This window comes from Protopterus annectens, chromosome 16.part0 (assembly GCF_019279795.1).
Source record: "Protopterus annectens isolate FY-2018-M chromosome 16.part0, PAN1.0, whole genome shotgun sequence".
Classification (NCBI taxonomy): Eukaryota; Metazoa; Chordata; order Ceratodontiformes; family Protopteridae; genus Protopterus; species Protopterus annectens.
In genome coordinates, this window is record NC_056750.1 from 436,259,289 (window position 1) to 436,274,403 (window position 15,115).

The following is a 15,115-nucleotide window of genomic DNA, read 5'->3' on the forward strand; positions in this document are numbered from 1 at the left end:
ATCAGTTTAGGAGGAACAAATGAGCAAAAGCCCTGCAGATATTGTATGGTGAGAAAGGAAATGATTACCGGTTTTAGAAGCTTTTGAAACATTTGCACATCCTTTTGTCATTCTGATTCTTATCTGTGAATACCGTTTACTAATCAATGCAAAAGTAATTTTGCTGAGAGAACCTTACCCTGTTTTCTTTCAGTGCTTGGTCTTTGTGGACAAAGGGTATGGTCAATCAGAAGTATCTAAGCACAACTGTATCATACCAGGAATGCCTCCTTGTCTTTGTCCACTTTAATTTGAAAAATTGTTGTGGTTGGTACATAGTAGCAGCATGTTAAGGCTGGGGACACTGTTTTCCAGGAACACCTTCCCTATTCTTTAAGGCATATTTGGTTATTTGAAGTTGTAGGGACAGGGAAATATGTTGTGTGCCGTCATTTAGCAGTTTACAAATAGGAATGGAAATTCAGTTTTTATTTTTTTCTTCTACATGTATACTTGTATAGTAGAAGACAACACTAAAGCTAGGTTTGTGGCAGGTTAGTAACTTATTGCATTAAATATTTCCTCGTCACTCCACAAACCCATAGTTTTAGAACTGCTTTAAATAGATGCTGCAGCAGGAGCCGGTACTAAATTGATCTTGCCAAAGATCAGCCACACGGGCCTCAGATTCTCATGTTTTCTTCAGGGAAGCAAATGCCATTCTCATCACTGCTTTCCAAAATAATTCCTTCAGGCAGTGAACTTTAGCTTGTTTCCTTGGGCTGCTACCCTTTGATATCGTTAACTCCAGGTCCAAGATAAATTGTAGTTAGTGCAGGCCTGCAAGGAGACTAATTTTTAATTACTGCCGAGTTTGGAATAGTATTCATATATCTGAAGAAAGGTACTAAATCACAGAAGGCAGCTTTCATTAATAAAACTTCTGTATTCCAAAGACATAGAGAGGTAGCTCACCGGTATATCTGGTACTATGAAAACAATGGCCTTTTTGTGTACATACTGTGTACCACTAATGATAGATCTAGAAGCTGTAACCAAATGTGTATAAAATGCTAAGATGCTATTGTTTAGAGATACAAGCTATTCTCTGATTAGTTCAGTACAAGTCTGCAATTTAAAATATTTTCTTGTTCCTTAGTGACATACTGAATGAACATGGAGTGGTCCAGCTGATTCCCAGTGCTGAGGGTAAAAGTTTTGTGAATGGAAACCTGATAGAGCAACCAGTCATACTTCACCATGTAAGTTTTTCTGTAATGATCAAATGTTAGCTTTGAAACATAGTGGCCACAGATCAGAAGCACAACTGGCAGCTGTGGCACTGGCAGAGTAGGAAGGCCTTCATCTGTAGTGTTCAGACAGTGGTAGAAGGACATATGATCAAACTTAGTCATGAAGATCGGTAGGTAGGATGAAAGAAAACCACTGGCTGACCATGTTAAATGTTTTTCTTCAGTTGATACTGGATTGAGCCAGCTTTGACACTTGAATTGCAGTTATGTAAAACTGCAAATACCTTTTTCTGGTAAAATGGCTGGTGTGCGAGTTCTCAGGAGAAGGAAGTGGGTGGTGACATGTTAACAGTAACAGCTTGCCAGTACACAGGGGATGAACAAAATTTCTGATCTCTGCTTATTTCAGAAGGACTGGATAAAGCAAAAGGGTGTGTAATTTGTAGGCCGCTGGCGGGAGATGAGGCTGAGCTATGCCAAGAGCAAACTTTACATTGTACTGATCAGAAGAGCATTGCTTATATTCAGATTAGAAAGTTAACAGTACTTTTGAAGTAGGTTGTGGGAGAGCCGAGAGAGCTATGCCAGGTTGTGGAAGAGCAGCAGTAGTACAATGTGAGAAGCACAATGAGAAGCAGATCTCTCAAATGTCCCTGATTTATTTTGACCAAAATTTAGCTGTCCTTAATCCCTCCTTAAACTGGTGACTTCCGGAGATATGGTGAATTATCCTTTAATAAATTACAATAATTTAAAGTTGGAGGACTTATTTCAGAAAATGTATATTAATTCAGATTCTCTCAATCCATGTCTCAAGCCAATAGTACTTGTATTTTACAATTGTCCCCGATTCTGTTGCAATTTGTCTCTGTGGTTGGAAAGTAATACTGGACAGTGCTAGAAAACATTTGGAAAGAAAATGGGAGAGCTTCCAGAAAAGTTTGAAGAAAAAAAATTGGAGAGCTCCCTAAAACCTCTCAGATAAACTGGGAGAGCTACAGACCTTTATATCTGAAAAATGTTTGCATGAATAAATGAAACATGGGTAAGAGATAAAGGGGGACAATACCAACACCGCATGGTATTTGGAGAGGCATAACATGAATGTTGGAGATGGTCTGTGTAGCAGTCACGGTCAAAGAAGGCATATACCGCAGAAAAAAAAGAGACCGCATCTAGCAGGAGAACAGGTACTGCCACAAAAATAAGCCTGCCATCTGAGTAGAGACTAGGAAAAGGGAAGGTTTGCATTACGATGGTGATTATTGGTCCATGTATTCTGAGTGTAGGGGATGACAAAAAAACAGAAATGTGCAAGACTGCAGAAAGGTGAAGTATTCCAGTATTCCCATGTACAAGAGAAATTTTCCGAATCCCTTAATCAAGATGTCTTATACCAAGTGTTAAAATAAAGCATCAAAATGGGAGGATCACCAATATGCATTTTGAAATGGGAAGATACTTAAATGAATTGTTTCTGTTTTTACAGAATAAGTAGAGGTGTCAGACTGGTAGTTGTGGGTTACCCTAAAGAGGTGGCAAACTAGGTAGGAAAGTGGCATATAATTGTGGGACTCTGAGACGATGTGGTGCATTCCCCAAATAGCAGTACTCCTACAAATTCTGAAACTCCTTTAGGGTGCTGCCAGCTGCTGCTTTAAATACTCTCTAAAACTCCCTTGGCAGTAGAGTGAGGCTGAAGAACAGGAGCGATAAAATTTGTTCCATTTCATAAGCATGAATTAAGACGTAGTTAACCTGCTAAATTAAGTCTTAACTTAGTAGTAGGTATAGCTGTAGAAACGATAACTGAGGGTAAGACAAGTGGAGTATTTAGAGGTGAAAGCTTCAGGAGGAATTCATAGCAGATGCATCATGTCATTCCAGTCTTAACATTTTAGTGACTGTGATACCGGAATTGTCTGGTTAAAAAAAAGAAAAAAAAAACGTTTAATCTTATTTCTAGTATCCACTGTGATTTTTGCTCACTAGTGGCTAATTGGTAAACTAGAAGGTGTGGGGTAAAGGAGACTGTAGTCATGTGGTTCAAAGAAGATTGAATGGTAGACACCACATTACATTACAGACATGTAGCTAGTGGGGGTCAAGTGGGGTTGGTCTTGTGCTTGGTGTTGTGAAACATGTATTTTTATCACCCCCCCCCAAACAAAAGAGTAACTATTCTTTACATAATTTATTTTAAAAAAAATACCGTCCAGTCATGTGTGCTGCTACGTATTATGAAAGTAAAAGAAAAATCAGTTGCTTACAATAGGGAAAACGATATGTGCACTGATGATTGGGCTTAAAATATTGCACAAAAAATTACCCTACTTTTTAATAATTTTGAATTGAAAAATTATGGAACACATTGCATTTGAATAATGTCAATTAATGACCTGTTTCTTGCTGAGTTTTAATAGATAAGTGCAGGGTTACATAATTCTTGTATTTTTGTTAATTCAGTTTCTTTGGTAACTCTGGTATTGGTGAATGCTGGTGTCACCCAAAATGTCATGGTGTCACCTTTGACACGTGTCATAGGTTTGCCATCACTGAACTAGGACTAAGAAACCCAGGAATGAGTACCATCTGAAGTCTAAGTCACTATATAGAAATTAATCATCTGACCAAGGCTATGTTGAGATTAACCAAGACCCCAGGATGCTTTCAGTGAGGACTTGGAGCACAGAGGAAATCCTTACATACTGCAAGTTTCTGTTGGGACTACATTTGGCAAGCTACAGAAGTCTGCTGCCCTTTTGAGGAAAAGGAGGCAAAATTAGATGATAAAGGTATAAAAGGGAAAGCCACAAGAATGATGGGTGGGGAGTCCGTGTACTTGTGGCATTTGGATTTTTCCACCATGGTGGAAAAATAGGAGGGTTCAGACCAGAGAAAAAGCACATATACAAAGATCATCTTAGAAAAAAAAAAGCTCTAGTGGATACGAAAGCTGGTGGAGACATGCTTGCAGTCAAGGAGATTTCTATTACAGTTCAAGTAGGGAAAAAATAATTTACTGGCATAATGGTGACAATGCCACTTTCTCTGTTGCTGATCTGATTTTGAAAGCACCTCCCACCACAGTAATATATGCTTGCATGTGGGTTACACTGGGATTATTTGGGCATTCAAATCCAGATACGAGTAAACACCAGAATAATACCCAGACATGGCAAACTGCTATTATAACCTGTGGTCATTTTGTAGTTTTTTTTTTTTTTTTTTTTTACTCCTGTGGGAAACAACACAAAATATATCCGTATTCTAACTCGCAGCTGGTAATGAAAACATTACTAAACAAAATTACTTAAAGGTGCATCAGCTCTATGATTTTATGCCCTTCAATGCTTATTTGGTTATCATGCCCCGGTTTTAGTAAGACTTGTTTGCTTATTGTATGGGTTGAATATATTTCAGTAATTTCTTGCAGTCTTTGAAATTATTAAAGTGAAATTTTTTTTGCTAGTTATTGTTTTTGGCTTTTTTAAATGTTGAATGTATTTAGGCCTTTGAAAAACCTTTCTGGTAAATGTTTTTTAGCTAAAGCTTTCCAAGTGATTTCTCGGTTGTATTTATTTACATCTTTTACTGATCCGAAGGATATTGCCAATATCCTGGCAGATCGATTCAGTGCCAACTTCACCCCCCTCTCACCCCCTAAATGGCCCATCTCAATACCGGAAGATTGCCAAATTCCAGTAATAACGGCCACACAGGTACAAAATGCACTCTCTAAAGCCAAGAATACAGCATCCATGGGACCAGATGACATCCCGGGCTGTGTACTACATGAACTACAATATGAACTGGCACCTAACCTAAGTGTCATGTTTAATCATAGCCTCACCTCAGGTTTCGTGCCCACTGAGTGGCACAGAGCTACAGTTATCCCAATCCACAAGGGGGGATCCACCTTGGATCCTGGAAACTACCGTCCCATCAGTCTGCAAGCCTTATCTGCAAGGCCATGGAGCGTATTATCATGGAACCTATAAACAAAGACATTGGCAACCTTCAAACACTGGACCTCACCCAGTTTGGCTTTGTGAAGGGCCGATCTTGTCTCCTGAACCTGATTGACTTCTTTGAATCAGTCTCCAGAGCCATGGATAAGGGTAAGGTGGTCCACACAGCCTATCTAGACCTTGCCAAGGCCTTTGACACCATCCCCCACTCTGGAATCATAGATAAACTTACTAAGTTGGGCATTAATCCCTATGTCACCCAATGGGTTGCTAAATGGCTTACTGATAGAACCCACACTGTAAAAGTAGCCGACTCCAAATCCAGCTCCAGACAAGTGACAAGTGGAGTACCTCAGGGTTCAGTCCTGGGGTCACTCTTGTTTGGCATCTACGTCTCTGAAGTACAGCTCAACACTAAGGGACTCTGGCTAACAGTTTGCAGATGACTGCAAACTGGGAGCCATTATTGAATCCCCAAATGATGTGGATACTCTACAAAAGGGCCTTACAGAAACAGATGCTTGGTGCCAGAGCCATGGGCTCAAGGTCAATGCCAAGAAATGTATTGTTATCCCCTTTGGGAAAAAACATGTATCCATGAATTACCATATAGGTGGCAGTACACTAAACACAAAGTGTGATAAGAGACTTAGGGACACAGGTGGACAGTGGTTTCACCTTCGATAACCACATCGCCACAACAGTCAGGAAATCCTTCTATGTGGCACACCTCATCACGAAGGGCTTTTCATCCAGAAAAAAGGAGGTCATTGTCCCACTGTACTCATTCCTCATTAGACCCAGTATAGAATATAACGCCCCATTTGGTATGTACCTCTCAAGACATCTGCAACAACTGGAAAGGCCTCAGAAATACCTCACTAAAAGAATCACAGGCCTAAAGCAGATGCCCTATGCTGACCGCCTTAAAAAACTCCAGCTATACTCTGTTGCATATCGTCTACTCAGAGGTGATCTCTGCTTAACATACAAGGCCATGTCAAACCCAGAGCTGTTGGACATGCTACACTTAAAGAAATCCCAATCCCTCAGAGCTACACGCTCCAGGGATCTAAACCTTGTCATCACAATAAACAAAACATGCTGGAGGGATAGGTTCCTGACCCAGAGACTTCCCAGACTCTGGAATAGATTGCCCATACATGTCAAGCAGAGTGCCTCTTTGGACCTCTTCAAGAGGAACCTTGATTGGATGGGAGAAAGGAAATTCACCCCAGGGATCACGTCAGTCGCCCTGCTAGACAGGGGTCCAGGAAAGTAAATAATGTGGGAAGAAATAGCCAGGGAATTGTTATGGCTAGGCTTGTATAGGCCCTAGGGCTGATAGCCTAGTACCAACCTATGACTTCATTAACTGTATCTGTATTTTCTAACGTTTTTATTACGCAAAGGTTTTTTTTTTTACTTTATCAGCTGCTGACTGCAATTTTTTTTCTATTGGTCCATTTGTTATGGCAGCAAATTGCCATTTTGCCTTATAGCAGAAATGCAGTGAAAGTATGGGCAATATTCTTTATTGCCCTGAATGATATCCACTGACCACATCTATTAAACTAACGATATTTTGCTGCGCTGGTTTTGTATTAATGTTGATCAGAATTGCATATAATGTAAGTGATGCTTGGATTGTCTGCTGCTAGGAAGGGTAGCTGATACCTTGTGGACATCTTGCAGCAAGACGTCTCTCTGTGATTACTGTCAAACGTCACTCACTACTTGTTAGCAGATGCAAGATTTAAGTACTGCTACGGCTTTTCAGTTCACAAGATTGAATCTTTGCTTTAAAACGCCTGTAGTTGGATACAAACTGATATTTGAAATGCCAAAAGGATTGAACTAAGACTATATCTCAGCAGATTGTACCAAATTGTACGTAAACTTTCTGTAGGTGAAATGTAGGTGCGATAACCTGCGCTTCAGAATTCAAATGTAAAATTCTGCAATATCCATTAACTGCCTGTATGTCCTAATTGTGGGAAATGGATTCTAATTTTCTTTCCAGGAGTCATGCCTCATTTTGACCAATTTCTCCTTACTTGATTGGTCCTGAGGTGATTTTGCTTTCTGATTCAACTGTACAAAAAAGTGGGTATGTGTGCACACATGCACATAAATAACTGTATAAAACATTTGATATAAAATCTTTGGATGCCTTCAACCTATAGGAATTAAAAAAGAAAACCAACATCCGTATACTACCCACCTCACCAGTGTCACCTACACTCCTGTGACATTCGCCATATGAAGTCAAATTCAGCCCTTCCTGTTCTGTGCAAAGCCTCAATCCATAATTCTCTTTTAAGGCAGTCTCACTTAAGAGCTAAAAAAATAAATTAATCCTATATAATAGCAATATATATTGTTCACTTGATCACACTGCTGTTTGCCTACTATCCAGTCCCCTTGCACACCTTCAACTTTTCCTTGACTACTAACCTAGTCTCCCATTCAATTTAAACATTTCCTAATCATCCCTGCCCCAAAGAAGTTTTGCTCTCCGCACTTCAAGACTTTAATATCTATTTTACCTTCAATCACAAAACTGTTTAAAAAATCATTTAGTTATTTAATCTCATAAATAAAAATGGAATTCTTAATACCCTACATGGTCTTAAGACTGATCATAACACTCCTGAGTACATAGTGACATAAAATTTTGACCGTGGCGAAAGTCTAGCTCACTGTCCATTTTATTGATCAGATTTATCTTTGTGTGTGGGCCCCATTAAACTACCAAAGAAACTAGATGCTCTGTTTCTTGCCTAATATTTCATCTGGTTTCAACATGTATTTGTCCCGAATCATCTTAATGCTCAATAGGTGATTCTTAAACTGCCCACAGCATCTTCCCTTCAGGAGTACCACAGGGGGTGGTTCTGTGTAACTGTACGTAGGTTGCAGGGCAAGTCGCTATGACTGTCAGTGGTTGGGGACAAAGCACCATATTCAGTGAATGGAAATGCAGAATTGCCATGGTGCAGTCTACATGGAAAGCTTCAGCAGTGTGCTTACTGCTGCTAGTACTGTAGGCAAGCAGAGAAACAGTGCTGTAACCTCCATCAGCACCCTAGGACTACAGACATCAAGGCATACAGCAGCAACAGGGTGAAAAACCAACATGGCAGGCATTACAAAAATGTGGTATGCAAGGGTCACACAACCTTTACTGAAGTAAAAGAGGCCATGTGTATGATTGTTGAATGCACTACAGTTTGTAATAGTGTCCTATAGCACGGAGAAAACTTTAGTATGCGCCTGCAGTCATACTTGCACTACAGTATGTGCTTACTGCTTCTATATAGTAGCTTTCTTTCATGCGGTTGCAAACATACCTTTGACCAGGACTTCCTGGTAAAATTCTTTCTGCTATAGTCCGGTAAGGTGATTGGGAAAGCATACCATTGTCCAACCAAGCAGCATTGTTAGTGGCATCATGCTTCCAGCTGTCTTATTACTGCATGGGAAGTCTAATGTGACAAGGTCACACACTTTCCAGTACTTCAGTGGGTAGGCAGAAGGAAGCTGCTGCATATGTCTAATGTGAAAGATGCACTGATTTGGTCAAACTCGAATGTAGTCTCCATCTTTATCAGTGCCCTTTTTCCCTATTTTTACATGGAATTGAGGCATTGTGCAAACTGTTACCATCTCTCTTCATTCTATGCCACTCTACTTCAACAGTCATGCCTGACTGTTGCAGGTCTTCCGTAACATAATCCATCTCTCTGCTGGATGCTGTTTCCCTTTGCCTTCATGTGTGTTCCTAATCATCCTTAACAGATTGTCTTCTGCTTTCCTGCACATGTGCCCTAACAAGCATGATTCTTTGACCTTCTCTGCAATTGGAGCTGCTTGGGCTTCTACTCATGTCATTTTTCTGTTCCACAGAGTGCATTCAACCTTCCCATCTCAAGCACTTTATCTTCATCACCTCTAGCTTCCTCAGCTGCTATACCTTCACTGTCCAGGTTTTTTCACCACAGTTTGTGTACATCTTATTTTTAAGCTTCATTGGCATTCTTCTGTCAAACGCTACCCCTGACACTGTGCCAGTTGGCTGCAGCAGCTTTGACCTCACAGACTTTCCTTCTCAACCACCCTTCCCATATGCTTAAAGCTGTTCCACCATTTTCACTTCTCTCAATATTCAGATTCTGATTTCCCCATTTGCTGCCATTGCATCTGTTTTATCTAAGCTCAGTTATATCCCATATACCTTCAGTTTTGCTTTCCATTCCTCAAGCATTTGCTGAAGTAATGCCACATCTGCATACAGCAGTTTTGTTAGTCTGTCCACTTTGACCTGTTTGCTAATGTAGTGCGTCCTTAGTGTGGAACAGCAGTGGGCTCAGCTGAATCCTGATGCACACCCACTCTCACTGGAAACTCCTCTGAGTCCAAACACTGTACTTGTGTCATTGGCTACTTGTTCATAACTTGCATCAATTCTACCAATGTTTCTGTGACTTGGAAGCACCACAAGACTGTCCAAATCAGCTTTCTTGGCACCTTGTCATATGCCTTTTTCAAATCCAGGAATGCCCAGAAGGGCTCTTTTCTCAACTGTCTCACTGCAACCTTTGGGTCAGTTGTGCTGCATCCTGATTTAAATACAAAGTTAAACCAATACGCAGAGCAGTAAAAAAATAATCTGTCACCCTGTGTAGAACTTTCACGTACTGTGATCGTTTTGTACCTCTATGCTGCCCAAATCTCTGAATGTCCTTTTTGTTCTTGTACACTGCCATTAGAATGCTTAGTCTCCAGTCACCTGGGATATGCTTCTCTCCATACTGTTACAAGTATCCTCTGGAGCCATTTCTACCCTTTCTCAAACAACTTTATCATATCTGCTGTGACCTCATCTGAGCCTGCTGCTTTCTCTGACTTAATTTTCCTTGGTGCTGTTCTTACTGCTGCTATGGTGGGATCCTCTTCTCTCATCATTGATTTGGGTTTAGGACAGTACAGCTCCTGTGGGGCTTTCTTGATTTAGAAGCGTTTGGAAAAACTCCTGAACCTGCTACCTTTGTCTTGTGGATTGGTGAGCAGGCTATTGTCACTATTGTTCCTTATGAAGGATGTCTGACTGTCTCATCTATTTTGCCTTGCAGCCTGATGGTTTTTGTGCTGTATCCTGTGTCACCCTCCAGAAGCTTAGAGTGCCTATAATACCACCTTGTTTGCTACTGCAGCTCCTCTTAGCCTCTTTTTTTAGCTTGCTCTGCTTGTTCTGGTTGGGTAAAAAGGAATACGATCTGTCACTTTCCTGCCCTCCTTTCTTTTGATTTCTCTTACTTGTGTAGTCCGCCACCAGCTTTATGCCCACACCTGGCTTAGTTATACATCTATTTGATAGTCCTCAGTCATGCTTGATCGGTGGGTCAGTAATTGTAGAATTTTAGGAATTCCAGGAAGTAAGAATCAAGTCCTATAGTCCATTCCATAAACTGACTTGAAAGATGTGGTACTTTTGATTGGAGATTAAAGTCCAGCTGCAGCAACATTTTTCTACAGTATGACATTTGCTGGTGAAAATTCCATTACAATCTTTGCATTCAAACAATGACTTAAGAATTATAAAAACTGACTCGAGGAAGGGACCGTAGTGAATAATACTAGTCTTTTAGTGTAAAATGCTATTGTAGCTAATTGGCAATCTTCTATGAATTTGTGTTAAGAAGGATTAAATAGTGACAGAAGTTCTACTAATTTATGCTCAATCAGATGAGACCGATTTTTAGGATTACTGTACACATACGCACAGACGCATGTGCACACACACAGACACACGCACACAAACTTAATTCCAGAGACACTGTACATTTCTGGGTTTGGTTTTTATGTAACTGTGTTTTACTTGAAATACTTAATTGAGCAAAAGCAACTGCCATACGGATTTATGTAGCATCACCATTTGCTAACATAATTCTGAATTAATAGAAACATTTTTTGTGTATTTTTACAAAAATAGGTTTTTGTGTATGCAGGTACAGAAGTTTGAATTTTTGGCATTAAATAACATCAGTGAATTTTACTTTTAGCAGGAAAAATTACATTGTGCTACATGTATATTAGGAAATCAACATTCACTAATGTGCATTTGCATGCCCAAAGTAGTCATTTGAGTTTTAGGAGTAACGTAGTGAAGAGCTATTTTATTAGATTATCTAAGGTGATTTTTGAACAAGCCTTCAGTAAAACTTGCTTTACTTGGGGTGGTTTTTGATAGAGATAAGGAAATAAAATGACATATTTATGAGCTAAGAAAGGAGAACCCAAAGCAAACCCATTTTATCAGAAGTGGGGAAAAGCATCATGTCATGTAAATAGAGCTGCCACTTAATGCCTTGATTTAGCTTTGATCAGCATATAGCACTGTCAGTCGTATCAGAAGTATTTGTAACAGATGTAACATGTTAAGGGCATGTTCTGAGGTATTTAATTGATATATTTGTTTACTTAATCTTTAGCAGACGTGAAAATTAGTGCTTTTTTTGAAGGTAGACTGTAAGCTCGTAAAAAGTGGCCTATACTTGGCATTTTTACACATTAACAAAAGCGTCTGGTTCAAGGACCACTTTGATTTAATTCAAAAATGTGGTACGTTTTGTAAATTGTCATAAATTATTGATGAACCTGTCCACACCATGAGGAGTAATTCTAGCACAAATGACATAGACATTGAAGTAAATCTTATTTTAACTTTTTTTAAATCATCATTTGGATAACACTGGCTAGAGATGTGTAGCTTTAAGCAGACTACTGTGTTTTCTGTTAAATTATGTTCTGTATAGTCTATGCATTGCAATTCCCTGCTAGTTTTTCCCATCCACCTTCCCCTTCATTGGTTTGCTTTTTAAATCTGGTGATTTTTAAACTACCCACCACTACTGTAAGTTGAGGTAATAAGCTGCACCTATTTCTACACTGGTGTTGATATCTTGAATTATTTATTTGCCTTTCCTTGTGCTTATATTGAAAAGTGCATTTTGCCTTTCAATGTCTGTCCTACTGATTTTACTTGCTCTGCCAATTCATTAACTAACTAGCTGCTAGATAAAGTAGTATATTTTTACACTCTAGCAAGCACTTGTTTTTACATCAAGAGGTTGGTGGATTTTCCATATAGGTAGCCTCGTCTGTTTAGGTTGGGGAAACACTTGAGATTTCTGCATGTAGTTTTATTGGCTAGAGGCTTTATTAATCCGCTTATCTTTTTAGTGCCTTTACCAGCTCTATACAATTTGAGTGTCTCTTGGTTCATTTATACAAAACAAAGAAGTTTATAAAAAGTGTAATTATTCAATAAACTGTATAAAGTACACTGCTATATACATATCTTTAAATTTGTTTGTGGTAGAATTTTCGTTGGTTGTTGTATTTCACTCTGGACACTCCTTTACTGTGCTTCTAAATTAGGAGGACTGGAATTATTCATATAGTGGCAGTAGGTGTTCACCTGTTTTATCTGAGCTGGGAAGTGCACAAAAGGGCTCAAAATATCTTTTTGCATTTCTCATATACACTGTGATTGTACTTTAACAGTTTAAAAAATGTATCTGCTGTGCTTTAATTAGTTAATTCCATTGTATTGCATTATATCTGTTGTAGGTGGTTTGTGTGGTCTTGTTACATTTGGGCTCCAAACTAGCTATTCTACATTAAGAAGTTTTTCTCTACCCTTGTGGCAGACGTGTGCTGATCTGACTGACCTGATGGAGTTGAGGATCGCTGATGAAAGGCTTATTGTGTGCTTTACTGAAATTATAGTTAGCTTAAAACTTTTCTATCTGCTCATGCTTAACCTTTAGTTTGCATGGTGCTGCTCTTTGCCCAGTGGTGGTTAGCAGTGTCCTTGTATAGACACATATGATAGAAGCTCATTTTTTTTCCCTAAACAGCTGTCACTGAAACTCTTCCAAGCTTTTCTAATGCTCTAGGAGCATCTCACGTGTGCACTGAGCAATGTTGACTTATTGATCAACGTAAGCCTACACAAGTATAGGTCCCTCTTGTATTCTTGGTACTGCCATCACAGTCCTGTCAAAGTTCATTCATTCCTTCACTAATAAAACATACAGTAAGAGCCTGCTATCATGGATGGGAGTTTCACATCATTTCAGGCCAGCCTGAGAGACATTGGTCTCTTGAGGCAATATAGCAATTGTCTCATGTATAGTGACAGCCACTTACTCCTTAAACAAATACTTTGTGAGAGATGTAGATAAACTATAAAGTTGGAGGCAAGAGTCTTGCATAAAGGCAAATTGAATGCCAAACAGGTTGTCAGTGCACACACTTCCTACACTAAAGGACATAACCAAACCGACATATGCGGAGGTACTCACTAGTAACTTGCCAAAAGATTAGAGACCTCCCGAATAGAAACCTCTTACACTATGCAAAAAACAACCACAACACGCACACATGCACACATGCACACGCTGGCACATGCCGCATACGCCTTTACACACACACACACACACACACACACGCACACACACAAATATCTCAACAAATAAGCCAATAAGGAGTATTGGTCATAGGTGACTCCATTGTGAGAAAGAAATGTTCTCCTCACCAGGCTGGATAAGAAGAGGGTTAAGGTTGGCTGCCTGTCAGGTGCCAGGATCCATCAAGTCAAGCAACTGCAAGTACCTGCAAGTACCTGTATGACTTTGACATGGTCCTTGTGGGGGTGGATGACTTGATGTACCTCACTGGACTATATGAAGAGAGACATGACTGAGCTCTTGGCTTGTATCACAGGTAGGTATAAGCCTAGCCTTAACTCATTACAGCTGAGTGATGTCCCCAGGTGTTTCTGCATTTACCTCCTACTGTGCCTCTAGGTGTCAAATATTGCTTCTTCATATTTGCATTAATAATTCCAAAACCATGCTATATACCAGGTATCAGAATATTTTTTCTCGAAGCATACATGATGGCAAACACAATTGTATTGGTTAGAATTTTAAGGTGATAACTTCATTTCTAAAAGGTGGAAGCCACACCCACTGGGAGTTGAAGGTATACCATCAAAAGAGCTGTACTGGAGGGAATGAGTTAGCAACATTCTACCTTCTTCAAGGATGATGCCACAGTATAAACAAAAATTGACTTGGCTTCTGGTGTCAGTCCAAGGGGATCCAATATCTGTCAGCCTGGGAAGACATGGTCGACAGTCTGTGCTGCTTTGCCAGAGATGGTCTGCACCTGCCTCTTCTAGGCTTTTGGATACTAGCAAAGGCATTGGCCACCCGTATTGTACCTTTTTTAGGCAATGTCAAAATAACCAACCTCCCAACATAATATCCTCTGTAGATAAATTCAAGGTACTGCTGCTTAATGCTACGAGTCTAAAGTAACTGCACTCCTTGGAAGCACTCCTCACTTTGGAAGATGCTGATGTCTGTGCAGACACAGAGACATGGCTCAAAGGAATGGAAAGCACTCCAGCAGTGCAGGGTGACAATGCCTTCTGTATAATCGGATCACAAACTGAGCATGAAAGAACCACCTTCAGTAAGGATAAGTACACCTTGAGACTAGTCATGCAGTATGACTGTCTTGAGCTGCCCCATGCCAAATTAACTGTAGACAAAGCCCTCTACTGCATCATAGTTGCTATAGGTCCCCCACCATGAAACAGGAAAAGCAGTCCACATAACTGCACCCAGTTGCTATATAGCTCAACACTTTAATCATGGGCGATTTTAATTAGCCTACCATCGACTGGGAAACATCATTATTTCCTTTGAGAAAGCTGACATCCCTGCTATTGTCCCCCCCCCCCCACGTAGACCTAGTGGCACATGATCTGTGTACTCCGGTTGATAGCAATCTGAACGTTGACCACCATGTATCCACAGTAATGAGGAACTCCCA

General features: G+C 39.9%; 1 protein-coding gene across 1 annotated transcript in view; it reads left to right on the plus strand.

Annotated features, from left to right (window-relative positions):
- Positions 1–15,115, plus strand: part of LOC122790606 (kinesin-like protein KIF14) — a 1,004,205-nt gene that overhangs the window by 497,290 nt on the left and 491,800 nt on the right. Inside the window, exon 14 of the mRNA XM_044058133.1 lies at positions 1,139–1,241. Coding sequence (XP_043914068.1) covers positions 1,139–1,241 — 103 coding nt within the window. The remainder of the gene's footprint in view (positions 1–1,138; positions 1,242–15,115) is intronic.